General features: G+C 52.0%; 1 protein-coding gene across 1 annotated transcript in view; it reads right to left on the bottom strand.

The window, feature by feature from the left end:
* The window catches only part of CRACR2A (calcium release activated channel regulator 2A), a 103,364-nt gene that overhangs the window by 48,184 nt on the left and 28,764 nt on the right, over positions 1–26,416 (bottom strand). Inside the window, exons 2-5 of the mRNA XM_079937702.1 lie at positions 21,998–22,248; positions 12,421–12,532; positions 11,145–11,328; positions 7,346–7,492 (exon numbers count right to left, since the gene is read on the bottom strand). Coding sequence (XP_079793828.1) covers positions 7,346–7,492; positions 11,145–11,328; positions 12,421–12,532; positions 21,998–22,213 — 659 coding nt within the window. The 5' untranslated portion in view covers positions 22,214–22,248. The remainder of the gene's footprint in view (positions 1–7,345; positions 7,493–11,144; positions 11,329–12,420; positions 12,533–21,997; positions 22,249–26,416) is intronic.

Genomic DNA, 26,416 nt, shown 5'->3' with positions numbered 1-26,416 from the left:
AAGCTACCTGCTCCGGCAGTGGGGCAGGTGTAGAGCTATCAGGGGAAAAGTTAAGAAAGGCTGAGTCCAGAAAAGGGAGATTTTCAACAGTGGGGGGAAGGAGAACAATTATATACTGAGGATGCTGCAAGGGTAGTGATGGATTTGAAAAGGATGGAACCTACTGGAAGCCAGGGTGAGAGGCCCAGGTCTGACCTCGAGGATGCAATGCCACCCAGGACGTCTGACTGTGGTGGATGCCCCCTCTCAGAAGGATGACGTATGTGTGTGGGTGTGTAGTGTGCATGTGCATGGTATCAGGGGTACTGGAGATCTAAGGATGGGACACGTGGGAAGCAAAATGGGCTGGGAATAGTGACGCTCATGTCAATACAAGGCTTAGGTTCAAAGAGGCCTTCAGAGAGAATTTGCAGCGAGCAAGAACTTTCCCTGCCAGCCTCCCACAGGTGCTGTGGGAATTAATTAAGCTTCACAAAGCGCACTGCACACAGAGAGGCAAGGTGCCAGGCTAGAGCAGAGCATTAATACGCAGCTCCACCGGGCTTCCAGCTAATGGCACACAGGCCGAGCCTTTCTGCTAGAGAATATTACTTGGTCAACATATTTTTTTGCTGTTCCCTCTCTGCTTTGCCTTCACTTAGGAACAAAAGGGTCTCAGAAAGTCATCTGGTGCCGCCTCTAGGCTCTAGGCGGCGTGTGCTGAAATCATTCAAGGAAGAAAAGTAGCATCTTCCTTCCCTAAATGAAAGGATAGTCTTAACCTTGGACAGAACAAATGGCATTCTTCTACAGTTCAGATAAATTTCAGAAGCTTGAACTCAAAGCAGAGCTTCAGAAACGGCCACTGGCCTTGGAGAGCAGTCGCTCCGATCTCATGTGGTTCCGTGTGGACCGACAGTGGTCTGATCCACGGGACTCTGGTTTGCAAAGCCTGGGGAAAGGCAGATGCCGAGAGAGGAAGAGTTCCCCTCCCATCACAGACAAGTGTCCTGTATCCCATGTGAAGGAAGTGAGGATCGGGGCAGTGCAAGCGGCCTGTGTGTGGTCACCTGGTTCCCTGGGCCAGAGTGGGGGAAGGATCCAGGCCTCGACTCCCACCCCATGTGCATCTACAGCACCGCACTGCCTTCCCACCATCCTCAGTTTTAAGACAAATATCATACGATATTATTTGTGGAATCTAAAAAAAAAAAGATACAAAAGAACTTATTTACGAAACAGAAATAGAGTCACAGATGTAGAAAACATCTGGTTTCCAGGGGAGAAAGGGGTGGGGGATGAATTGGGAGATTGGGATTGACATATACACACTACGATCTATAAAATGGATAACGAATAAGGACCTACTAGATAGCACAGGGAGCTCTACTCAGTACTGTGTAATGACCTATATGGGAAAAGGATCTAAAAAAGAGGGGATCTATGTCTATGTACAACTGATTCACTTTGCTGTACACCTGAAACTAACACAACATTGTAAATCAGCTATACTCCAATAAAAATTTTAAAAAAAGAAAAAGAAGGAAAGACGAGAAAAGAAAAAAAAAACCTGACAACTCCAAACCTCTGCATAGGATTGTCAGCATCTAAATGCCATCTGGGGTCTGTCAATTGTGGAGTGAGCACGCCCTGGGGTGAGGAATGGGGCCGAATGTCTGGAGGTTGCCCCCTTTCCCGGGTCTCCACCCACCCCCCCGCCCCCGCCCCTCACGTTCTGATCACGGAGTGAAGACCCTGGGCCAGAAACATCTCAGCGAGTCTGCTATTTGCCGGAGAAGAAAATGGAAGCAAGTTCAGCCTCCGCCAGCTTTGCCGTGGGGATGAGAACAGTCGTGAGGGCCTCAGACTCACCACTGCCCCCTGCCGCCTTCCCCACGCAACTGCGGTCTCCGGCTGCAAAGGGAGGCTCTTACTAGAAAAACCCAGTTAGGGTTCCCTTGTTCCCCTGAAATGAGTCTCTCTCAGTGAAATCAGTCTCTCTCAGTCTCTCTAATGCCTCTCTGTCTCTGTCTCTGTCTGTCCCTCTCTGTCTCACATGCACACTGCCCCACACGATTAGGGTAGGGGTGAATGAAAGGCAAACATAAGAGTTTGCAGAAAATTCTGCAAAGGCTGTAAAATCGCCAATTGGATCTTCAGGATGGATGGTTTCTCCCTAATTAGATTCTGCTGCCTTGTATAAACCAGCTTTGCAGCTCTAGTCCATCCGATAAAGCAAACCATTTCTCATCAGTCAGGTTTACAGATCACGCCCGCGGCGCACACAGCGCACGAATCGACCTCCCCTTTCCATCCGCTCTCGGGGCCAAGTTAACAATGTGCTTCTGCCTCCGATAATAATACACCAATAAAAGGACACGTGCGTGACTAAGCTGTGGCCTTATGGCCTGGAGCCCTCCCCGAGAACGTCCCTCCACGCTGAGAACAGGAGTGGAATTATAGACTGGAAGGGCTCCTGGACGCGCCTTTTGCAGGCTGGTACCTTCTGGAGAAACAGGCCAGAGCAGCATTTCTCAGCGGGGTCTGGGGTCTGCCTGCATCAGAACCCCAGGGGAACGTGTGCTAAGATGCACATTGCTGGGTCCCCTGCCCCCAAAACACACTGATTTAGACCCCCTGGAGGAGGGACCTGGGAATTTACTCTCTAATCAAGAGTCCCTGGTCATTCTGAAACAAGCTAACATTCAAGAACCACACAGCTAAGGCTCGCAAGTGGTACATAAGGGCCACCTGCCATGTGTACGATGCTTTAATTGCTGCCCTACCTGGAAGCAAGGCCAAGGAAATGATGACCTCCCCGCCCGCACACACACACATCACAGAACACCAGTTCCCAGGCTGTGTCAGGTGCCGGGATCACGGCTGGGCTGCCTGTCAGGTTGTGAGACACATTCCCTCCTGGTCTGGACACCCTTGCAGAGCCGAGGAAAATTGGTCTAGACAGAAAGCAGCAGGATAGTGGCCGGGTGGGAGCTGCAGGCGAAGCCCTCCCAGAGCCCCACCCCCCATGCTCCCGAGAAACTGCCCGAGGCCTGAATCATTTGGACGAGGACAGACTGTGCAGAGGAGGGACTGATGCCCGTGAGGGTGTGGGGAGCTTCGCAAAACTTGTCAAGGCCAAGGGGGGTCCACCGAGGATGCAGAACAGGCTACTGAGCTGCAGAAGACTGAGAGACGGCTGCCTTTAATCTCGAAAGCACTTTTCTTCAAAGAGCTCAAAGCACTCCCCAGACACAGCCTAATCCATTCTTACCCCCATCCTCCACGTTAGATCTTGGTAAGGAACTCAACCAGGGCAACTCCTCTGGCAGATTCCAACTCGGGTCCAAAGTCAGAATCCCCCAGGATATTTTATACGCGTAGACTCGGAGCCCTCACCCCAGACCAAGGCAACGAGGCCCTCCTGGAGCAGGGCCCCAGCATCCCCTACTGGTGAAAGGTCTGAAGTTCCTGCTGCCTCCAGGCAGCATCGTTCTACTTCTGGAGAGCTCAAGTTTTTTTTTCCAGATCAACATAATTGGGCAGGGTGCTTTCAGTGGCAAAGGAATTCGTAGCTCTGACGGCCAGAAGCTCCTCCTCACGTCAAACCACGTCTCCCACGGTAAAATGTAAGGTTCGCCAAGCCTCCGCGTGGTGCACACAGAGAAAAGCGGCTCGGCTGCAATCTGACCCTCTCCTCCTCCGAGGGAGGTGGAGGGAATGCAGTCACTCTGGAGGTGCCGCAGACGAGCTGGGCACCAGCCCAGGGCCCTGCGTTCCACCTGGCCCCCACCTCACCCCGCCGGGCCGTGGCTGCTTCTCGGTGGACACGCGCCAGTGTCAAACACGGAACCCAGAGTCTAACTCAGATCTGAGGTTTTCTCAACTTCTGTCCCAAAGGCAAGAGGGTGGGAGGTTGAAGGCCCCCAGGCTTGCCTCTTTCCTCTGCTCCCGACATGCAGGGTCAGAAAATAAAATACACGGCCGGGAGGAAAGGCCTGGAGTTGCTTCTGACACTGCCCTAGAGCCTGCGCCTCTGGACATCAGCTTCAAGATGTCAAGCCCAAGCACTGCCCCCGCTGCATCCTCCCTCCTAGAGGCTGGAGGTGACCCTGGAGGATGCCGCAGGGGGGCCTTTCTCACTCACTGCAGTGAAACTGTAACCCTGAGGGACACGGCTAGGCTGGGGACCTGGGACCAGGACTCCCCCCAGGTCGGTCGCAAGTCTCTGGGCCCCGTGAGACAGAGAAACGAGGTGTGTGGTTAGGAAAAGGGGGAGGCAGCTGAGGCCACTGCTGCCAATGGCCACGCTGTCAGGTGTTTCAACAGCACGGGGATTTCCTGGTCGGCTGTGCGGCAGAATTTTTACGGCTCTGCCTCACTCGTGTGATCGTAAACTCCTCAAAGACAGGGACTCTGTGCTCCGTTGGCTCAGCTCAGCCTGGCACAGAGTAAGTGCCCGTTACATGGCAGCTACTAGTCACACGCGACGGTAGCCCGGTGCCCAGCCCTCGGCTGTGCACAGCAGTCAAGTCTCGTCGCCCTCTCTGGGATGAGCGCTCATTTCCCAGATGGAGTGACATGTTAGCCCCTGGACTGAACAGCCGGCTAATGGCGGAGCCCGGGAGATGCGTTGACAGTCAGGGCTCCCCAGACTGCTGCCCGAGTCAAACGATGCCCCAGACCTTCCCTTCTCTCCCTTCACCAGCCAGAGTGGGCCCCTCCTGCAAACAAGCCCAAACCCCCAAACTCGCCTCCTAGATGTCCCAGAATCACTCAGCCTCGTGCTGAGCCATTTGTAAACCTCCCATCTAACTATTCTGCATCCCATTGGGGTTTCAGTTTTTTCTTTGACTTCTACGCTGCAAGGACCTTCAGGGATCCCCTGGTCCAGGAGGAACCTGGAAACAAGATGTGAACAACCTTTTTCTTTCTTTAACAGAAGAGAAGAGAACACAAGAGACTCTGAGAGAAAACCTCAGAGCCCATCACATGTCACGAGGGTGAACACGTTTCATGAAACTTTTGTCTCAGTTATTCACACACACAAATGTGTGGGAGCTGCAAAGTCAAGCGCGTGTCTTCTGGCCAGTCACAATCAGAAAGTTTGAACAACACCAATCCCGTTCTCGAATGTTGCCGGTAAGGAAACAGATGCACAGAGAGGTAAAGCACATTGCCTGAGGTCACACAGCTGGTCAGTGGCGGTGCCTGGGCAGGACCTCAGGTTGCTCCTGTCTCCTGTTGCAGTGCTCTGCTCGCTACAGGTCTCTGGGAAAAGGACTGCCAGAGAGCTCAGTGAGCCCCGAGCCCACCCGAGTCCCCCGGCCGGAGTGGACTCCATCAGCTGACCTGGGGCAGGGGTAGCTGGCAGGCATATGAACGGAGGATGGGCACAGAAGACTGGAACTCCTGGCTGAGCTAGTTTCGACCATGCAGCTGAGAGTGACCTTGACTTTCAGCTCAAGAACTTTTTAACCATCATTGAATTGGAACCAAAACACGAATGCAGGCCACTTAGAGATGGATGTATGGCCCAAGAGGCTCTGCAGTAAGTCTCTCCCTGCGGAGGTGTAGGCCAGCAGAGGGGCCCCCTGCAGGTAAGATTCTGGGCCCCGAGCTGGGTCACTGCAGCCATTCCGGCCCTCGTCTCCTTAGGAAACAAGGGAGCCGTCCCCTCTGGGGGTGCCCCTGACTTTCACTGTGGCTCCTTGGGGTGAGCAGTGCTGGACTCAGAGAGGGGGGTGGTGAGGGGCAGAAAATAAGCCTCATTTTACACGTGAGACAATCGAGGCTCAGAGAGGCCAAGAGACCAGAGCAAGGTCACAGAGCTAGCTGGTTGGAGAGCACACACGACTCTGACCCAGAGCTCCTGATTCCCTGGGCCTGCTTCTCACATCCACGCAAGAGGCACCTGGACATCTTGTTAAAACGCAGAGTCGGTAGGCCTGGGGCGAGGCCTGAGGCTCTGCATTCCCGAGAAGCTTCCAGGTAATTCCATAGACTAGACTTCGACAGCAAAGCTCTACACTGTGTTGTCTGGAAGGATAAAGGGATCCTTATACTTCACCTCCAGCTCTCCACTTCAGCCAGGCAAATCCTCCAAGACTCACAGACATACTTATTTAAAATAGTAATAAATGTTATTATTTTAACGTTCATCGAATACTTACTAAGTGCCCACACTGTTCTAAATGCTGACATGTAATCCTCACAGGTCTATGACACGGGTATTACCGTCTCTATCTTACACATAAGGAAGCTGCAACTCAGAGAGGTTAAGTAACTTGGCCTAAGTCACACAGCTAGTAGGCAGCAGAACCAAGATTCGGACTCAGCTCTGACTCACAGCTTATTCAGCTAAAGGCTCTATAGCGTATACCCTCAACCCCTCTCTCTCCCAGCCCTGGGAGCCTCACCCCAGAATGCTCTGAACACTCCTCTAGCCCGACCATGTTCCCTCCAGCACCACACGGCCACGATTGCTCATAATTCAGGGTCTGAAAGGTCCTCTTCCAGACCTGTGTAGAGCCAGTGGGCCTCAGCAAGTTACTTTAGAGTTGATGGGGGGAGGCATGAGATGAAAGGGAGCTCAGGGCGGTGCGTGGACAGCGGTCCGCACACTGTGGGTCACAACATCGAGCTCCTCGCTGTAACGATCGTTGATGAGTGTGGACAAGCACAGCGCCCCGCTGGCACACTCGTCCCCGCAGGCCAAGGGACACCCACCTGGCGAGCCCGCACCTGCGGCGCCCAGGGCCTGGCCACTCGGGCTCGGCTCCCAAGCAGCTTCTTCAGGTCCCAAGCACGTTGCCTGGGGCGGCGTCCTCCAGTACAGGAGGAGTTCTAGAAAGCACTGAATATCTGGAGAGAGCCCGGGGCCAGGAGGGCAGCAGGAGAAACTTAAGACCATGACGGAAGTGAGAGGGCAGGAGGGCCGGGGGCTGGTCCAGAGATGGGGTAGGTCCCGTAGGCCGGGGCCTTACCGCCCCGAGGCAGACACAGTGGTTTCTAATGGGTCTCGGACACCAGACCATCTCGCTCTGAGTCCTGGCTCTGCCGCTTCCACACTGTGTGTTCTGGGGGCGTGTTCCTCACCCTTTCAGTGCCTCGACTTCCCCATTGGTAAATTGTGGATAATGATAAATGCCCCAATGGGTTGTGTAGGAATTTAGGATCGCGCCTAGCACATGGTGAGGGCCTAATACATGTGAGCGGGGGCTTAGAAATAGATACCGGGGACAGCCACAGGCCCCCCCCCCCGCTCTGGAGGGTGGTCATAAGGTGGCGTCACCGAACATAAGACAGAAGAGGTGTGTCTGGTTTGCACGCGTCTGTACAGAGGGCGGCTGACACTGGTACCCACCTTTTCAGGGCGCACTCCAGCTCAGTCTTCTCCTCGTGGGCTTCTAGGAGCTGCGAGAAGATTCTGGTCAGGAAATCCTCAAAGCTGGACAGTAAGTGAGGCTCGTCCTTCTTCAGCTGCAGCCAGAGTTGCTTGACGTCATTTTCACTGTGAGAGAAAAAGGAGCATTAGGGTGGGGGCGTGGACATGAGGCTTCGTGGGACACACGGAGGTCCCGGGTGTGACACCGATGGCTAGAGCATCATTACCACCGTCCGCACAGTGACAGCAGGGGCTGACATTTATTGAGCGCTTGCTGGCTGCCTTATGCGCGTCTGCTCACTTGACCTTCCAGTGAGGCAGGTGCTGCTAACAGCCCCGTTTACGGGGGAGGGGACGGATGAAGAGGGGTGAGGCGATTGGTCTCGGATCACTCCGCTGGGAAGTGATGAAGCCAGGAGTCATGCCGGCCTCCTAATGGCCACACTCCACAGCTCTGCTTTCTGTCTCCTGCGATGAGCTGGTGGTGCTGAGCACACAGCCGCGGACCAGGAGCATCTCCAAACGCCAGGAGGCAGCGGGAGGACGGGAGCCCCGCGCGTGTGAGGACAGGCGCCGTGGAGCTGGAGCAGCGAGCCTGTCGCCCCAGGAGGGATGGGCCTCACAGCTGAGAGCGAAGGACGTGGCATCTGACGGATGGCAGGAAGCGGTTGTCACTGCAGGGAGTGGAGGGGAAGATGCAGCAGCCCACTGGGGCCCGGAGGCAGCGGGCGTGACAGGAGAAAGCAAGGGAAGGAGCAAGCCTGAGAGATGTGTGTGCACACACGGAGAGACGGGTGGGGAGTCGGGAGGACGGAGCCTGGCAGAGAGGCACAGACAGAGTGGCGTGCCTAGAACCGCTCCCTCCCCAACAGGCACGCTGGCGCTCACCAGAGGAGACACACGGGCCGCGGTCACGGTGATGGGGGTGGGGGCGGGAGGCGGCACACCCATGGACCTGCTCTGCCTCTGGAGAAACTCAACAGTCTACAGCCAGTGATCAGACAGACAGCCAGAGGGGCACCTGATCTCACTCATTAAATTCTAAAACCACTGTGATCTGAAGGCAGCTACAACTAGGGACCCTCAGGATAAAGAATAAAATCGCTTGTGCTGTGTAACAAGCACTATATCTGAGAAATTTTACTCAAAAGTGATACTTGATAGTGTCATGTTAGTAATGTGCCTGGGGTGTAAGTGTTACTCTCTGCGCCCAGCAGAGAAGAGGCCCACTGAGAAATGAACCTGCTTCTGGTCAGTTACCTGATCATCTATCCAATCATCCCTCCTTCCCTCTTTCCTTCCCTTGCTCCATTCCACCCAAACATCCACCAACTCATCTAGACCATCCATCCATCCATCCATCCATCCATCCATCCATCTATCCTCCCACCCATCCATCCACCCACCCACCCACCCATCCATCCACCCACCCATCCATCCATCCATCCACCCACCCACCCACCCACCCATCCACCCTCCCATCCATCCATCCATCCACCCTCCCATCCATCCAACCAACCATCCATCCCTCCATCCACCCTCCATCCATCCTCCCATCCATCCACCCAACAAGTATTTATTATTTGTTGAAAACCTAGCACTGATCTGGATGACATGAGAGATCTAGAAAACGAGAGAAGGGGAGGTAAGGAGCCTCCTGTTTCCCAGAATAATTTCCATTTTCCCCCATACAGAACACGCTGTGGCTGTCGCTCTACTGGGCTGTAGATACAATGGGGATTGCACAAAGGGTTCCAAGATAAAGGGTCTCTGGGAGATACCACGATGACTTCCCCTCACTGTGGCAGGTTGCCCCTCACAAGGTAAATGCACTATGAAATCAAGATGCACCTTGCTGGCCGAGGTCTGTCTGCTCCCATCCCCTGGGTTCCTGCTGCAGCCTGGCAGAGAACCATTAGGGTGAGGGCCTCCAGTGAGATTTGCAGACCTACCTGACGCTCTTCCAAAGCTACCTGGACCTCCTGGTCGTGGCCACATCACCTCCCGCCAGATTTCTGGAGAAGGGATAAGTCTCTCAACGCTGGATGAAAATTAGGCCAAGGCCGATGAGCTGTCTAATCACTCAGCCAGTCGGAGCACCGAGAAGAGCCGGGAGCCCAGGCGCTCTGTCCACCACTTCTGGACAAAGCCAAGGCCGCTTTCTTGGAAGGATACAGGGGTGCAGGGTGAGAGAGGGTTCCGGGTGGTCAGTCCATCCATCTCCCTGCTTCCAGAACAGTACGCAAACCATCGTGGTCGCTGAGATCTTTAAAGACCTCTGAAGTTTTCCAGCCTCCTCTGTTTCCTCATCTGGGGTCCTACAGTCTGGACCGTTTTCCCTCACGCTGCAGCAAAAGCTCACTTCCTTCTTGTTTAACTTCAAGGAGGATGACAGTGGCCGGGCACCATCTCCTGTTTGTGGGTTTTTATCGACCACTCTTGGAACCTTCCCCAGAGCCTTCTCTTCTCCAGGAGCTCTCGTGTTGGCTCGGCCCTGCGCGGGCCTTTGTCTGACGTCCTCAGAGAAACCTCTGGTGAACTCTGATTTGAGAGCCCTGCAGGAGGGTGGCGGTCCAGAAGTGATGGGTGGGCAGAGAGATGCCTGTCTTTCATGACAGTCCCTTGGCTCGCCCACACTGCCTTCTCCTGCCCCCTCCTCCAGGACGAGCCTTCACGGGGTCGTGGGCATGGTCACTGGGCTCTGGTCTCTTGTCCTTGGAGCAGTGGAGCTAGTGTCCCCTCTGGCTTGCCCAGGCTTCTGCCAGCCTGTCTCAACTCTGCCACAACCTAAAAGACGCCGGGAGCTACACATGCTTTCTTGGCCTGCATGCTGTGTGAAGGCCCCTCTCTCTTGCTTCCCCTTTATCATTCTCCTCCACAGTCTTCTTCTTCCCAAGCTCCAGACACATCAGCTCCAACCATCAGGCCATTCCCCCCTCACTCATGAAACACACACCCAACCCAAGACCTGGAGACCCCAACACAAAAAGGCAAGGGGCGGAAGTTGCTCCATGTTTTTCGGGCGACTCTCTGGTTTCCACTAGCTACAACATCACTTGACTTCATTTCAATTAATGGCAAAGGTCTGGGTTTACATCTATGCGTCTCTTTCTTACAAAACACTTTTTGCAAAAAAGAAAAAAAAAATGGGGGTATGACGTTTGGTTTGAAGCGGCAGCCACCTAAAATTTTCAGCTGAGTTACTGACCACCCAAGTGATCAGCTGGTAGAAACAGGTTCACCTCCCACCTCGGCTTCCAGAACAGGGCTGGTTCGCCTCAGGGATCTGACGCGCAGACGCTTCCGTGTAAGGTGGCTTTGGCGGGAGCACAGCACGTGGGACGCACTGCGGCCCCAGAGACCCAGCGGAGGTGGAGATGCTGGTGAGCTGATGGTGACAGGAAGCCTTAGGCGGGACGCACCGAAACCCTCAAGGGTTTCAACCCTTGCACAGCCCTCTGATGGGCGGGCAGCCCTCAGGGAGCAAGGCCAAGCCAAAGATTGTACTGACTGTGGACGGCAGGGGCTGAGGAAGGCGTGTGGGAGATCAGGGGATAGGAGCGTTTCCCTGAAAATAATGCAAAAAGCAGAGGTAGAGCTCTAGACCCTGACGAAGACAGGTCATGGCCAAGGGCAGGCTGCACGGGGCCGGTGGCCCAGCTGGAAGCAGGGACCCAGGGCTTGGCTGAGGGCTTAGCAGGCGTTAAGGTTGGACAGAACAGATGGGGAGGCTGCCCCTAGGCTGGGCTCCATCCCCCAGACCACAGTCGCCACTTACTCTTGCCAAACCTTTTGGGCTCCAAGCCTGTCCATCAGCATCTGGAACTGGCCTTCCTCATCTCCGTCCATGTCACCCAGATCCTCACACCCTCTGGTCTGATACACCTTCTCTTCCTGGAGCTGGGCCAGGTGCTCAGCTCCATCTTCCTCACTCGGCTGCTTCTGGCTGAAGAAGAAGTGACCTGGGGGACGCACGGGCACAAGATCTGGATTAGACAACACTCGCCCAGGAAGACCTGTGTTTCCTCAGCTGCCAGGAATCGACTGAGGTTCAGCTGAGAGGAGAAAGGGGAGGCCAGACTCCCTGTAGCCAAGCTCCTTGGAGGCCGTGCTCCGGATCTCATGTCTCTGCTACCTGGATGAGATTCTGCCAGAGATGCTAGAATCTGGGAAGGGCAGAGCGCATGGCGGGTACTACGGCACCTTTGTGGTTCTTAACCTTTGAAAGGCCGGCTTAGAATCGTCTCTTCATTGATTTCTTCTCTAAACAAGACCGTTCCCCCGTCGCACTGAGCAGCCTGCCTGCCCACGCTCTGTGTTATCACCTAGTCATCCTGGCCGCCAGCATCACTGTGCTTCACATTTACACGAACGTAAGTGAATTCAATTGTATGAATTCAATGATAAATTCCTGGAGGTCAGGAAAGGCCTCAGATACTTCCAAGCAAATACCTGGCACCTTGAAGGAGGCACGTGTGTGGTGATTTATCTGACCCATCCTTGTTGTAATCAATATCTGATCAGTATTGGATCTGATGGTGTATCTGTTTTTCTTTTTTTTTTATCTTGTTCACGCCTCTCAGTTGTTTTTCCTCCTGGTCACCTTGAGAACGACTGGTCTATTCCAACCCTTTACAAATTCCTCTGAAAGCTATTGCCCCTCAACCTGGAGGACTCAGCCACACTCAGGTTGAAACGAGCCGCACAAGCCTCCCACTCTTGTCCACTGCTTTCTCAGCAGAAACGGACAGGTTGGAAATCCCGTCTCAGCCCCCTCTTAAGCTGACCTTCCCGCAAGAGCTTCTCCGCTCATTCCTCGCCACTTTCCAGTAGGAGAGGACCTGGCAGTGACAGCGTGGTGGGCACCGAGGGGGCAGTGGTGTGAGCAGCGGAGGTGGACCATGAAAAGAGAGCAAGTGACCCGCAGCCTGGAACCTTCAGGAGGCAGGAAAGCCTGTGCTTCATGGACCCTCGGAGCTGGTGGGGCAGGGATGCCCCTTACATGGCTTTAGGCCAACCCATACCCTGGGGCCCCAGCGTCCACCAGAACTTACTAAATCCAGTGGTGAACTCCGCTGGGGTCAGAAAGCCATTGCCGTCAGCATCCAGGGCATCAAACACATCCTCCAGGTCCTCCAGGCTGAGGGGCAGCTCCTCATGCAGCCTCTGAAAACGATCCAGACCGGGCTGGTTAACGCCGCTCATCACGGACGGCTGCCGAGGGGGCAGCGCCTTCCGCCCCGCCGACAAAAGCCGGAAGCCAGACTCTGAAACCTCACCACCCTTCTCCTCCTCTGAAAATCAGGACATCCACCATCTCTTGGTTGCCTACTCACGTGGTAGGCAACTTGCGGGATGATTGATAAGTAAATATGTGTACATTTATTACTATATTTATATATAATTTATTACATATATGTTTGCATTTAATTCTCACGACAATTCTTTGAAGTGGGCATTACTATCCCCCTTTTACAGATGAAGCATGATGTTAAATGACCTGTCCATGCCATTAAGTGACACGGCCGGGATCAAATCCAGGTCTGATTTCAAAATTGGCACTGCTCACAGCCGTAAAGGACCAGAACTGCATGGGACTGAATCCCGTTTAGGATAATACCTGCATGACACGGTGCGGTCCAGTGGGATGATGGGATAATGAATGTAAAGAATATTGCACAGTACCCGGCACAGGGAAGGCATTCAGTAAAACGTATGAGGGAGGTAGAGAAAGAAAGGGGGGAGCAGAAGGTCCCCACCAAGGCCGCTGACCCACCAAGGTCACTCAGTGAGTGAACGGCACAGCCAGGTTTCACTCTGGTTTCACCTGCTCTGCCCAAGCCCCTCCCTCTGTCCCCCTGTTGCCATGCAGGTGTGGGTCACACTCTCAGAAGCCTTCCCTGATGGAGGCCACTCATGTCCCAGGGCTGCAGTTTCTGTGGACACACACTATGGTCCTTTAGCTCTGAAGGGGAGCTGGACAAGGCCACTGGGTGACACGCACCCATCATAGCAGCCTGCCCCCCACTCCTACTCCCTGCTGGCCCTCAACTACCTCCTGAAAAGACATGAACTGCCACCGCCTTAAGGTATGGATGACAGTATTTGTGTGGGACTTCCCGGGCGGTTCAGTGGTTAAGCCTTCGCCTTCCAATGCAGGGGGTGCGGGTTCGATCCCTGGTTGGGGAGCTAAGATCCCACATGCCTCGCGGCCAAAAGACCAAAACGTAAAAGAGAAGCAATATTGTAACAAATTCAATAAAGACTTTAAAAAAGGTCCACATCAAAAAAAAAAAAAAAAACTTAAAAAAAAAAAAGTATTTGTGTTGTAAAAGGGAGCTGGCCAAGATGGGGTGTGAGGTCACTGGACCTGAGTGCTGGGCTGCCCCAGACCACGCAGGGAGAGAAGGGCAGACGCTGATGGCTGAGGAGCAAAGTGGCTGAGCTGTGGCTGCTTCCCTCTGGCCTCTGTCTGAGGCACCGGCGGCCCCAGGCCAACGTTAATTTGCATCGTTGAAGCAAGTACCCTCTTCTACCCTAATAATCAAAACCTCCCAATGAAGACTCCCCAAGGGAGTTCATTACAGCCCAGCTGACCCTCCCCCATCCTCCCAGCTCCCCGAGGGACGACTGCACAAAATTGCCGCTGTGGAAGTGACTGACAGCTGGAGACAAGGACCACGGGGCCACAGGAAGGAAGGTACACGCCCATCTGAACGGTCAAAAAGAGCTGGCAGGTGTGAAAGCCCATAACGTAACTTGCGAGACACTCGGTTTGACCCTCAGGCACCCTTCTAGCTGAGAAGCCATAACGATTAATTTGGCAGGTACTTGCATTAAGAGAGACGATGATGCATTACAACGTGGGGAGACAGGATGATGTGGGAGCCCTTTAGAGTCACTGAATTACACAGGAATGAGGTTTTTAAAAAGGAAGGTAAGTGAGAGTGTGTGCAAGGATTCCAGAAGTGCGTCTGCTGAGCAAACAGCAGAATCTCTGTCTTGTCAACAATCCATAAACCAGCTGTGTCAAAGCCACAGGCAGAGAATGCAGGGCGAGGATGGGGTCAAGTTCGCAAGCAGGAAGTTCATTAGCTCCATCTGACGCTAAAGGCATCACATTGGAGGCAGGGTGAAAACCCAAGATTCCAGTCCTTTCCTTGGGATAATCCTGCCCCCTCCCTACCCTCTGCCTGAATGTGATCTCTAAAATGTGGTCTCTCACACTGTGCTGGACCCAGAAAGGGGCTGAAAGGAATTGCAGAGTCAGTGGGCCCCTCAACTTGCCTCTTGCCCAAAATACCCACACGTGGGCACCCGTACTCTTGTTAGCATCACCCAGGAAAAGCTAGGTCACACCCCGCCTCAGGCGCCATCCCTGAACCCAACAACACTTCTGACCCCAAGTCCTTCCCATGCTCTAATCCCATTCCTTGTCTCTGTCTCAAACCAGCTTCCTCCCCTTGCTGTCACTGAAGCTGGGGAGGGCAGTATGACATTCTCCAAGTCATCCTCCCTCTTCACGTCCTGCCAACGTAGTACCGAGGGCTTCTCCAGCCTTCTCTGCAAACTGCACATGCCTGATGCCTCAACCTCTCTTTATTGGCCCTACCCGAAAAATCCTTTAGTCTTCATAACCATAATTACCTCTTATTTATCTTTCTTCTCTGGGCCTGCAGAGCCATGTAAAACCAACTTATTCTGCTCTTGTTCCCTGGGTACCTAGCGCTGTCTACATTTTTAACTAAAGGAGCCAAGCCGGGTGGAGAGGGACGCGACGATTCATTCCATGGTGCTGACAGCCCATGAAGCTCTGAGATTTCCCTAAAGTCACAGTGGAGGCCAGGCTGGGATAAAGAAGCAGTTTCCCCTTCGGGGCTTCCGCTGTCAGCTAAGGGCTCTCCGTGCGTCCATGCATCCTTAATTCCTTTCTCTCATTGCTATCCCACCCCTGCCACCAAAAGTCTGCCCGGCCAGCAGCACCCGTGCCAGCCTTCCAGAATCCTGCTTCACGGGGGGATCCTGTCTCCCACTCCCGCCTGGAAGAGCAGGTGGGGGGGGAGGGGGTCAGGGAGAAGGCAGGCTCGCCCCCCTCACTCTGTCCACGGCCCAACCAGTGGCTCTTCACGATTCCACGCTCCCTCCAACCGTGGCCTCCCTCCACCGCCTTCCTGTTCACTCTAAATTCCTGCTTCCTCTGAACTCTGAATTCCTGCATCACTTCCTCAGGAAGGCTCTGCAGCCCCGGCTTGGACCAGCGATCCAGACGCGCCCCCAAACACATTTCTTTCGTTCATAAGTCTCACCTCACTTTGTACTTTACATACTGATGGACGCGATTAGTGGATGAATGTCTGCTCCTTCAGTGGCCTGGAAGCTCTGGGAAGAGGGACCCCGTTCACTTTTGTTCACTGTCATGGCCCCAGGATCTAGCCCAATGCTGACAACCAGGTGGTATTTAGATACTTGTTGAACAAGTGAATCAATAAACGAGTGACTACGAGTGATAGCAGGCGGTCCTGAGCTCCTGTCCACGGAGCACTGGTCTAGACCCCATCCACTCTAGATCCTGACCAGCCCCCGTCCCCCACCCAGGGGTGCTCGGCGAGGTCTTATAAACTGGGGCATGGAACAGGAAACAGTCCTGCAGGAGCCATGCTGAGGGCGCAGGCTCCCAGAGCCAGGGGAAAACGCTGTCTCCCGCTACAGCCCAGCTGGACCCTCTACCTTCCTGGTCACCAGCCCGCAACATGCCTCGTGCAGCTTAAAGCCAAGGGTTGCACAGCTTCACATGCATCTAAGGGAAATGCTCATTAAAGAGAAAACCAGGAGATCCACCTTTACAGCCAGATTAATCTCTCCCTCTTTCCAGGCTCCCAAAGCCTCCTGTTCAGACCCTTCTCCCAGCACCAACCACTCTCTTCCCTGCGGTAGAGCCCAGAAGCACCAGACATCTTCAGGATGGGACTGTGAGGTCCAGAGGCGGGATCTCCCTTGATTCTGCCTGGTGCCTTGATGTGCTTGGTTCAGGCTGACGGCTGGGTGCAGACGGGAGTCTCAACCTCCGTGCTATTGACATCCCGGGATGAATTCTTTGATGGAGAGGGAGGTGGGGGAGGAGCTGTCCCGTGCTTTACGGGACACTTAGCAGCATCTCCGGACATCACTTAGTAGACGCCCGTAGCATCTCCCTCTCCAGTCATTCCAATCAAGAATGTCCCTAGACATGGCCAAATGTCCTCTAAGAAGCCAAACTGGCCTCGCTCACACAGACTGGACACAAACAAGAGCAGCACCAACTAGAGACGAACAGAAGGGACCCTCTCCAGCAGAAGTGCCCCTTCTTGATCTCTGAGGCAGACAGATGACTTGCACTTGACCTCCCAGTACGACAGTGCAGCCGCTGCGGAAACAGTGTGGGATCCCTCAAAATATTAAAAATAGAATTGCCATATGACCCAGCAACCCCACTTCGGGGTCTATACCCCGAAGAACTGAAAGCAGGGACTCCAGGAGCATTTGTACGTCCCTCTCCACAGCAACGTGATTCACACCCTAGGGTGTGAACCAACCCAAGTGCCCATCGACGGCCAAATGGATAAACAAAATGTGGTAAATAGATAAAATGGAATCTTATCCAGCCCTAAAAAGAGAGGAAATTCTGACATGTGCCACCATGTGGAATCTTGAAGACATTTTGCTAAGTGAAATAAGGCAGTCACCAAAGGACGGATACTGTCTGATTCTACTTAGACGGGGTCCCCAGAGGAGCTATATCCATAGAGACAGAAAGTAGGAGGTGGTCCTGGGGGATGGTCAGTGTTTAATGGGGACAGAGCTTCTATTTTGCAAAATAAGGAGAGTTCTGGTGAGGGTTACACAACAATGTGAATGTATTGAAAGGCACTGAAATAGTCACTTAAAAATGGTTCAGATGGGGAATTCTGTTACGTGTATTTTACCACGATTTGGAAACATCACAGAGTGGAGGACACTAGGAATTGTGATAAGACTCGGGGTATAAGTCCCCCCACCCCCATGGCGCACACACACACACACACACACACACACACACACAGGGAGCGCTTATGGAGAGATTTCCAGGTCCCAGCTCGGGGCTAAGTGCTCTGCGGGTACACACGCGCCTGAGGGGAGTTAGTTATAAATAATTCACAGATGAGGGGCTACAGCTTAGAGCGCTTAAGAGACTTACACAAATGCACACGGCTAGTAAGTGGCAGATTCAGGATTAAAACTCAGGGCAACGTACCACAAAATTCCTTAAGAGTCTCTTTGTTCACCTAAATCAGGCGTCAACTAGCAGCCCCTGTAAAGGCCAGGCCGTGCGTATTTGAGGCTTTGCAGCCCTTTGTCACAGCTTCCCAAGTCCGTGCTGTAACTTGGAATCCGCCGTGGATGGTATGAGAAGGAAAGAGCCCGGCTGCGTTCCAATTACACGGCACTCACAGAAACAGCGAGCGAGCCAGGTTTGGCTGGCTGGCCAACTCCTAGATGGTTCTTCACGGTTTGGCTAATCCAGGAATTCCAGGCAGTGTTGCAGGGTGGGTACTTGGCGTTGGTAATAACCATTACACTCCTCTAAGAAATCAGAGGAACAGGGTTTAGGAGGCTGCTGGTGTCTTCAGAGATCTCCTGCCCGACCTGTCCCCATCTCCCTCTCCCAACTGGAGGGGTCCCTTCATGCCCTCTCCAGCCTGGTCCTCCCGTGTCCCTCTGCCTCTCACTAGGGACCCTCCGGCTCACGACTGTGGTTCTCTAGGGGACCCCTCCCTGCAAAGCAATCTTCACCCCAGTTCTGCCTGGAATGATCTCCATGGGACACACAGAGGGGTTTATTGTGGAGGAGGGAGTGAGGTCTGGGGGGCCACGGGTGGAGTTGAAGACCCTCCAACTCCTGCCTAAACTCTGCGCTCACAGGTCAGTATCATCCATCCAACGTCCCGTAGCAGGGCCTGCTCGTGCACAACCCGAGCTCTGGGCGGCTTGCATCCTGGCCTCAGCCGGGGGACCTGCTCCTTTCCGTCTGTGGTCCTGCTCTGTCAGGGTGTCTGTTTGCTCACGGCTGCTGCTCTCCGATCACCTCTCAGATGCCTGGGTTTCCCCACCTCTCGGATGGCTGGGAGCCTGTCTCAACCCCTGCAGGTGGAGTTCTTCCGTTACTCAGGAGAAAGAAGAATGGGGGCACGAGGGGAGCAGCCTTGCCCCTCCCCCCCCAAAGGATGGCAACTGTGTGCGGTTTTGTGCCAGCTCCCCTCGCCCGCCGGCCCCTCCTGCCCAGGCTCCCCAGCCCGACCCAGCCACTCTCCGCCTTAACAGGCCTTTCCCTGTATCTGGATCTGGGTGTGCGTGCGTGCTGTGAGCTCTTCTCCAGGTCCCGAGAGGCCGTGCTGGGAGCCGAGGGTGAGAAAGGGGGTGGTGACCAGGACCCAGGGGCCAGCCACCGGCTGCCGCGGTACGTGCAGGGGTGACAGCAGTAGGTAGATGTCCTCAGTCCTGCCAGGAGAACCAAGGGCGCGTGGACCTCACAGGGAACCCAGGGTGGACAACAAGAGGGTGACTTTCTTCCCAAATCTTCTTCCAGCCCATCCTCCTCCAGACGTGACCGTGAAAGCGGCAGAGAGGCGGCCCTTCGATGACATGTTTTGTTCTCTTGTGATATCATTCTCTCAGCTAGAAGAGCTGAACTTTTCAAATGCTTCGCCGTCCACAGGCACGCAGGAAGTTCAGGAAACCGCAGCCGGCAGAGCTGAATGCCACGGACACAGCAGACTGGCTGGTGGGAGGCCCCGCCCTCCTCCTGCTGTCTGGACCAGGGGTGAGGCCGGAGGGAGCAAGGCTGCTGTGGCGTCTCTGGGATCTGATGCTTCTGACTTCATGCCGGGCCCAACGCAAATGATTTCTTCAACAATTGACACTTTACGGTTTATCCCGGCCTTCATTAAAGAGAGGGCTTTGGCGCAGGTTAATGGGGGTATATTCAGTGAGAGTGCTGAGTTGCACTGTGCATGTGACCCACGGTTGACCCTCAATAAAAGAGAATTCCCTTTTCTTTCTTTCTAGAAGGAGAAGCACAAATGAAACATGCCATTAAAACCACTCCTACAAGCACCATGGCCACAGGCCTGTGAAGGACAACTATGAATTCCCAGGCTGGGGCTGTCAAGGTTTTCTCAAAACACACCTAGGCTGGACTTCTAGGTGGGGTGAGGCTTTGGGGATGAGTATCAGTGGCAGAAATTTACCAGGTGTCAATTGCTGAAAACCAGAGAGGCCCAGGCTCTCTTGTGGGCTAAGGTACCACTGTTCCCAGGTCTTTCCCCTCAAATCCTGAAGCACCTACTGGACGGGGGAGAGTCTGGGAGAAGCCAGAATATTCCACCCCGTGGGCTGGTGGGAGAAAGGCCTGCGGTGCTCCATCCAGGTCACAGGCCTCCGGGCCACGAGGCTCACACAGCGAGTGGAGGCGGGACGGATACGAACGAGGGTCTGCATTTCATGGCCCAACTTCAGCGTACTCTGAAAAACCAGCCTTAAGGAAACCTGGGCTTCCCTGGTGGCGCAGTGGTTGAGAGTCCACCTGCCGATGCAGGTGACACAGGTTCGTGCCCCGGTCCAGGAAGATCCCACATGCCGCGGAGCGGCTGGGCCCGTGAGCCATGGCCACTGAGCCTGCGCGTCCGGAGCCTGTGCTCCGCAACGGGAGAGGCCGCAACAGTGAGAGGCCCGCGTACCGCAAAAAAAAAAAAAAAAGAAAAGAAAACCTGCCCATCGCGAGTCTTCCCCCGCTTTGTGCAGCTGTGTGTCCCTCCCCAAAATGCCCCTGACGTACGAGTGATGGGAGGGCGGTGTGGAGAGAGGCTGTCAGAGCTCCAGTGCAGCCCGCGCTTCCTTTATTCTCGGGGTGAAATCATGACTGCAGCATGAGAGACTTAAGGAAGACACTGGGAAGGCACCAGACCAGGGGTGGGCAAACCACACCCCGCCCTGTAAATGGGACCCAGTGCCTGTTTTTGCACAGCCAGAGAGCTAAGAATCGCTTTTCCATTTTTAAATGGTTGAAAACAGTATCAAAAGGAGAATAATGTTTGGTGACACATGAAAATGACATACAATGTACACTTCAGTGTAGGTAAGTAAAGCTGTTTGGGAACAGGTCACGCTCTGCTGTTTCCACACTGCCTGTGGCTGCTAGCGCTGCTGTAACCAAGCAGGACCTTACGGGGCCTTCGCGGGACAGACGCTTCCCCATACCCTCTGCTTTAGCTCCTCTCTGGAGGGCCTGGATAATAGTATCTGATGTACATTTCCTGAGTTGTTTTCCAGATGCTAAAACCACCACCAAACGGAAGACATTAGCTACTTGATGACCACGAGCACATAGCCCCCAGGCCTCCTGGAGCCTAAGGATTGATCGTGTGAACCCCTGTGACACCGCCCTGGGACCACCACCAACCAGAGAACTGTGCACGAGCTGATCACATACCCCGGGACTCCCCTCTCTCACCTGGCCTTTAAAAATGATTTGCTGAAAACCATTGAGGAGTTCAGGTGTTTTTGTTTTTTTTTTTACTGTGGACCATTTTTGAAGTCTTTATTGAATTTGTCACAATGTTGCTTCTGCCTTATGTTTTGGTTTCTTGGCCCTGAGGCATGTGGGACCTTAGCTCCCTGACCAGGGATCAAACCTGCACCCCCTGCATTGGAAGGTGAAGTCTTAACCACTGAACCGCCAGGGAAGTCTGAAGGAGTTTGGGTGTTTTGAGCACTAGCTGCCCCAGACTCCTTGTTTGGCACCTGCAGTAAACACTGTCCTTTCTTTCACCGCAATCTGGGGTCAGTAGATGGGCTTTACTGTGCATGGGCGAACAGATCCAAGTTTGGTTCGGTGACACCGTGACAGAGCTGACTGAGAGTCATGGCACCTTGTGGGAGTGGCTTGTGCACAGCTCAGAGCTGTGTTGTAAAGCAACAAGTCAGTGCCTTTCCACCTTTGTTCCAGAAGGTTCTTCTCTGTGTCTCACTTAAGTTTCTTATATTGCTGCCACCATTTTCCACAATTCTGGGGAGTTACTGACTCAGAGAAAATAGCCCCCGAGCCTGACACCAAGTGAAGGCCAGAAAAAGAATGAACCCAGGAGATCTAGCTCCCAGGAGAGTTTAGGCCGATGCCTCCTTCCAGGAGAGTTGACGGCACCTTTTCTGTTAAAGACGTCACCTCGGGGCTTCCTGGGTGGCACAGTGGTTGAGAATCTGCCTGCCAATGCAGGGGACACGGGTTCGAGCCCTGGTCTGGGAAGATCCCACATGCCGCGGAGCAACTAAGCCCGTGAGCCACAACTACTGAGCCTGTGTGTCTGGAGCCTGTGCTCCGCAACGGGAGAGGCTGTGACAGTGAGAGGCCCACGCAACGCGATGAAGAGTGGCCCCTGCTCTCCGCAACTGGAGAAAGCCCTCACACAGAAACGAAGACCCAACACAGCCAAAAATAAATAAATTTATAAAAAAATAAAGACGTCACCTCCCGTGGGGCAGGCCCCAGCCCAAGAAAGGGAGACCCATGCATTCCAGGTGGCATTCCAGGTGGGCAGGTACAACCCGGGACCCTCTTACCTGCATATCCCTCCTGGTGATGAAGCCCTTGCCCTCGGCATCACAGGTCTGGAAGAACTCCTGTGCCTTCCTCAGCATGGTCAGCTGTGCCGGTGCCAGCTCCTGGGTCCCCTCACGTGGCAGGTCGTCCAGGGAGCCCAGGCGGGCCCCGCTCCCCTGGTGCCCCCAGCCAGGTCCCCGGGGTCTGGAGACCACTCTCCTGTCGGGCGTGGCCATCCAGATCTGTCAATTTCTTCGAGTCGTTTCAGAACCTGAAGGTGGAAGATGAGAGAGAGGAGTGGGCATGGTAGGGATGGAGGAAGGCTGGATGGAGGAAGGCTGGAAAAGGATGAGAGGGGATGGGAGGGAAGCAGAGGGCCGCTCACCAGTGCCCGTTTTTCTCTTCATCAGCACAAGCTCGGAACAAGGGGAAATGTGCCCTGATCATTAACAGATCAGCCAGCCCATCAAAGAGAGCAGAGAAGAAGAGGGAAAGGAAAACAGACATTTCCAGCTTGAAAGGCGGTGGCCAGAGAATTCCTCCCGATCTACATCAACGGCAGGAACACAGACGCTGATAGATCAGCTTCCATTTCTGGAGTGTTTACTTGCAGGCAGACACCACACCATGGTCTCTATATACATTTTCCCATTTCCTCGCCCTCTAATGGTGGATTTCAGTCATGGTGTCCGGCAGTGGAGGAAGGTCTTTGGGGTTGGGTTCCTCCTCTATAGCCCTCAAAATAGAGTGCATGGCAATCCACTACTACTGACCAGCCGTGTGAGCTTAAGCGAGCCCCAAAGCCATTCTGGGCCTGGGAATTAGTAAACCTGATGTCTCCGTTCTAGGTCTGACTTTCTCTGGCTCCCAGCTTCCCTGGCCCATGTCACAGGCGATGCATGGCATGAAAGAGGCAATCTCACATTTCTAAAGAGGTCGGCTATGAACACTAGGAGAGAGGCACCTCCTCTTGTTTGATTTTAACCCCAGGTATCAGCCCAAAGGTGGTATAAAGTCAGTGCTCATTGACTCCCTGTTGAATGAAGGAAGACAGCTCTTTCGTAGATTCTTTGCAGGGATACCTGAAAGCATTGGTATTTCAGTCAGGAAGCTCTTTATATGGGATTTTCATCTCATAAAGAGTAAGTCCAGACTTCTGTTTCCAGAAAAGATGGAATAACAGGGACTGGATTTATCCTCCCAGTTGAAATAACCCGAAATCCAGATTTTATATATATATATATATTTATTTATTTATTTATTATTATTATTTTAATGGTTTTCCAGATGCTGGATATCAGGCAATGAAGGATAGTGACCAGCAGGGCTGGGACTAGGGTGAGTGGAGGGAGGCCCCTAAAGTATCAGATTAAGAGGCGTTGGGTCTCAGGTCCTGACCCTGTACCCCCACTCTTGAGAACGTCTTCTTAAGGTTCAAGTAGAGGATTCCACTCTCGAAGCTGTGTATCTGAGAGTGACTAGCTTCTTAAATTTTGCTCCCTGCACCACACTATTGAGCCTGCACTCTAGAGCTCGCGAGCCACAACTACTGAAGCCCGCACACCTAGAGCCCGTGCTCTACAAAAAGAGAAGCCACCGCAATGAGAAGCCCGTGAACCACAACAAAGAGCAGCCCCCACTCGCTGCAACTAGAGAAAGCCCGTGCGCAGCAACGAAGACCCAACGCAGCCAAAAGTAAATAAATAAATAAATAAATTTATATTAAAAAAAAGACACAAATAGGTTAGAAGTAAAAGATTGAAAAAATATATAGCATGTTAACACTAGTCAAGGGAAAGCTGCATATTAATATCAGGCAAAGTAGATTCCATAGAACAAAGAATATTAATGGAGATAAAGTCATTTCATAATGATAAAGAGGGCGATTCATCAATAGGATAAAACAATCTAAACACATATGTGCCTAACAACAGGTGCAAAAAGCAAATGCATAAAACAAAAACTGATAGAACTTCAAGCAGAACCAGGCAAATCCACAGCCACATTCATTATCCCTCCATCAATAATTAATAAAACAAGAAGACAGAAATCAGTAAGGATACAGAAGACTTGAACAAAACTGTCAGCTATTTTGACCTACTTGACATTTATAGAACAATCCACCCAAAAAATCCTGAACACACTTTCAAGTGCACATGGAACATTTACCAAGACAGTCCATATTCTGGTCCACAAAACAAGTTCCAATAAATTTAAAAGGATTTAGTCATACAAAGTATGTACTCTGACCACAATGGAATTATGTTAGAACCAATAACAGAAAGACCTCTGGAAAATCTCCAAATGTGGAAACTATGTAACATACTTCTAGAAACCCACGGCTCAAAGGAGAAATGAAAATGAAATTTAAGAATAATTTGAACTAATTGAAAATAGAAGTACAATATTTCAAAGTTTGTAGGATATTGCTAAAGCAGTGCTCAGGAAAAAATTTATAGCCCTAAACAAATATATTAGAAAGGAAGAAAGGTCTCAGGCCAATGGCCTCATCTTCTACCTCTAGAAACTAGAAAAAGAAGAGTAAATTAAACCCAAAGTAAGGAGAAGAAATAATAACAATCAGAACAGAAATCAATGAAACAGAAAACCATAGAGAAAAACAGTGGAGAAAACAAACAAAACTAAAAGCTAGGCCTTTAAGAAGATCAATAAAGAGAGAAGATACATATTATAGTATAAGGAATTTAAGATGACATCATTACAAATTCTACAGACATTTAAAAGGATAATAAGGGAATATTATGAACTACTTTATGCCAATAAATTTGACAATTTAGATGAGATGGACAAATTCCTTGAAATATCACAGTAAATATCAAAGCTCACTCAAGAAGAAATAGATAGCCTGAACAACACTATGTCTATTTTAAAAATTTTAAAAGAAAATCAACAACTCAGTTGTTTTTAAATGGACAAACATTTGAACAGGCGCTTCACCAAATAAGACATATGGATATCAAATAACCACATGAAAATGTTCATCATTATTAGTCATCAGGGAAATGAAATTTAAAACCAAAATGAAATGCCACTACACACTTGTTAGAATGTCTGAAATGAAAAAGATTGACCAAGTCTTGGCAAGGATGTGGGGTGACAGGATGGAACACTCATATGTCGCTGGTGGGAATGTACACAAACGTACAATCCCTTTGGAAGACACTTTGTGGTCTCCTAGAAAAGTCAGACAAACTTCTACCATCTGATACAGGCATGACACTCCTCAATATTACTTGAAAAGTCAAACAAACTTCTACCATCTGATACAGCCATGACACTCCTCAATATTACTTACCTAAGAGAATTAAAGCATACGTCCATACAAAGACTTGTCCATGAAGGTTCACAGAAGCTTTATTTGTAGTAGCCAAAACCAGCCCAAATATTCATCAGCAGGTGAACTGGTAAGATTGTGGTACAAACACACAAAGGGATGCTATTCAGCTTTGAAAGGAAGGGACTGTTGATCCAAGCAAGAAACCGTATGAATCTCAAAATAATCATGTGAGTGAAAGAAGCTGGACTAAAAGAGTGCATCCTATTTGATTCTACTTCTATAAAATTATAAACAATGAAGACTCACCTACAGTGACAGGAAAGAGATAAGGGAGGGTGGGGAAGGGTGAAAAGGAGGGATGACAAATGGGCAAGAGCAAACTTTTGGGGGTGTGGATATGTTCGAAATCTTAATTGTGGTGATGGTTTCATGGAGATATACATATACATACCGATAGACACACATACTCAAACGTACGTACATGTAGATACAAATATATATCAAAACATCAAATTATACGTTTTAAATATGTGTGGTTTATTGTAATGTCAATAGTTGACTAGATCTATTTTTTTAAAAAAAGAATAGGTCAGCCAGACCCTTCTCATATTCCCCGGGACTTGCAAATCTAGGCCTGCCTACTGTGTTTATTCCCAGGATCCTGTTTCTTCCTCTTACCGTCAACTCTGGCAAGCCGGAAATGGCTGAAAATTAAGTAATTTCCCTGTGAAAATGCTCAGTCCCTTAGTGTAGGGAGCTAAATGAACTTGGGAAGTAAGGGAGCAGGGCAGAGTCCCTCCTGCAGACAATTTCCCTTTATGAGTTCGCCTCCTTTCTCCTCTGGCTTTGACCTGCAATCTTCCCACAGCATCTGTGGGGTTTCCAAGTAGAAGGGAAGACAAAACAACAGAAGTGCTTCTACTTTCATTTCAAAATAAAATGGAAGCCCTGTGATGGGCTTGGCTGCCTCACACTTGGATGAAGCCCTGTGATGTCCTGGGCCCCGGCTGGACACAGCTTTCTGTCTCCAAGATGTTTTTTGGCCGCCAGACAGTACACCCATAAAAGGGAAAAGGGTGTGATGCGTTCCAGAGGCAAAGGGCAAAGGCCATCACCATCACAAAGGGAAAAAAGAGCCCAC

The sequence above is a fragment of the Stenella coeruleoalba genome (genome assembly GCF_951394435.1).
Source record: "Stenella coeruleoalba genome assembly, chromosome: 11".
Classification (NCBI taxonomy): domain Eukaryota; kingdom Metazoa; phylum Chordata; class Mammalia; order Artiodactyla; family Delphinidae; genus Stenella; species Stenella coeruleoalba.
This window is presented reverse-complemented; position numbering and strand designations above follow the sequence as displayed.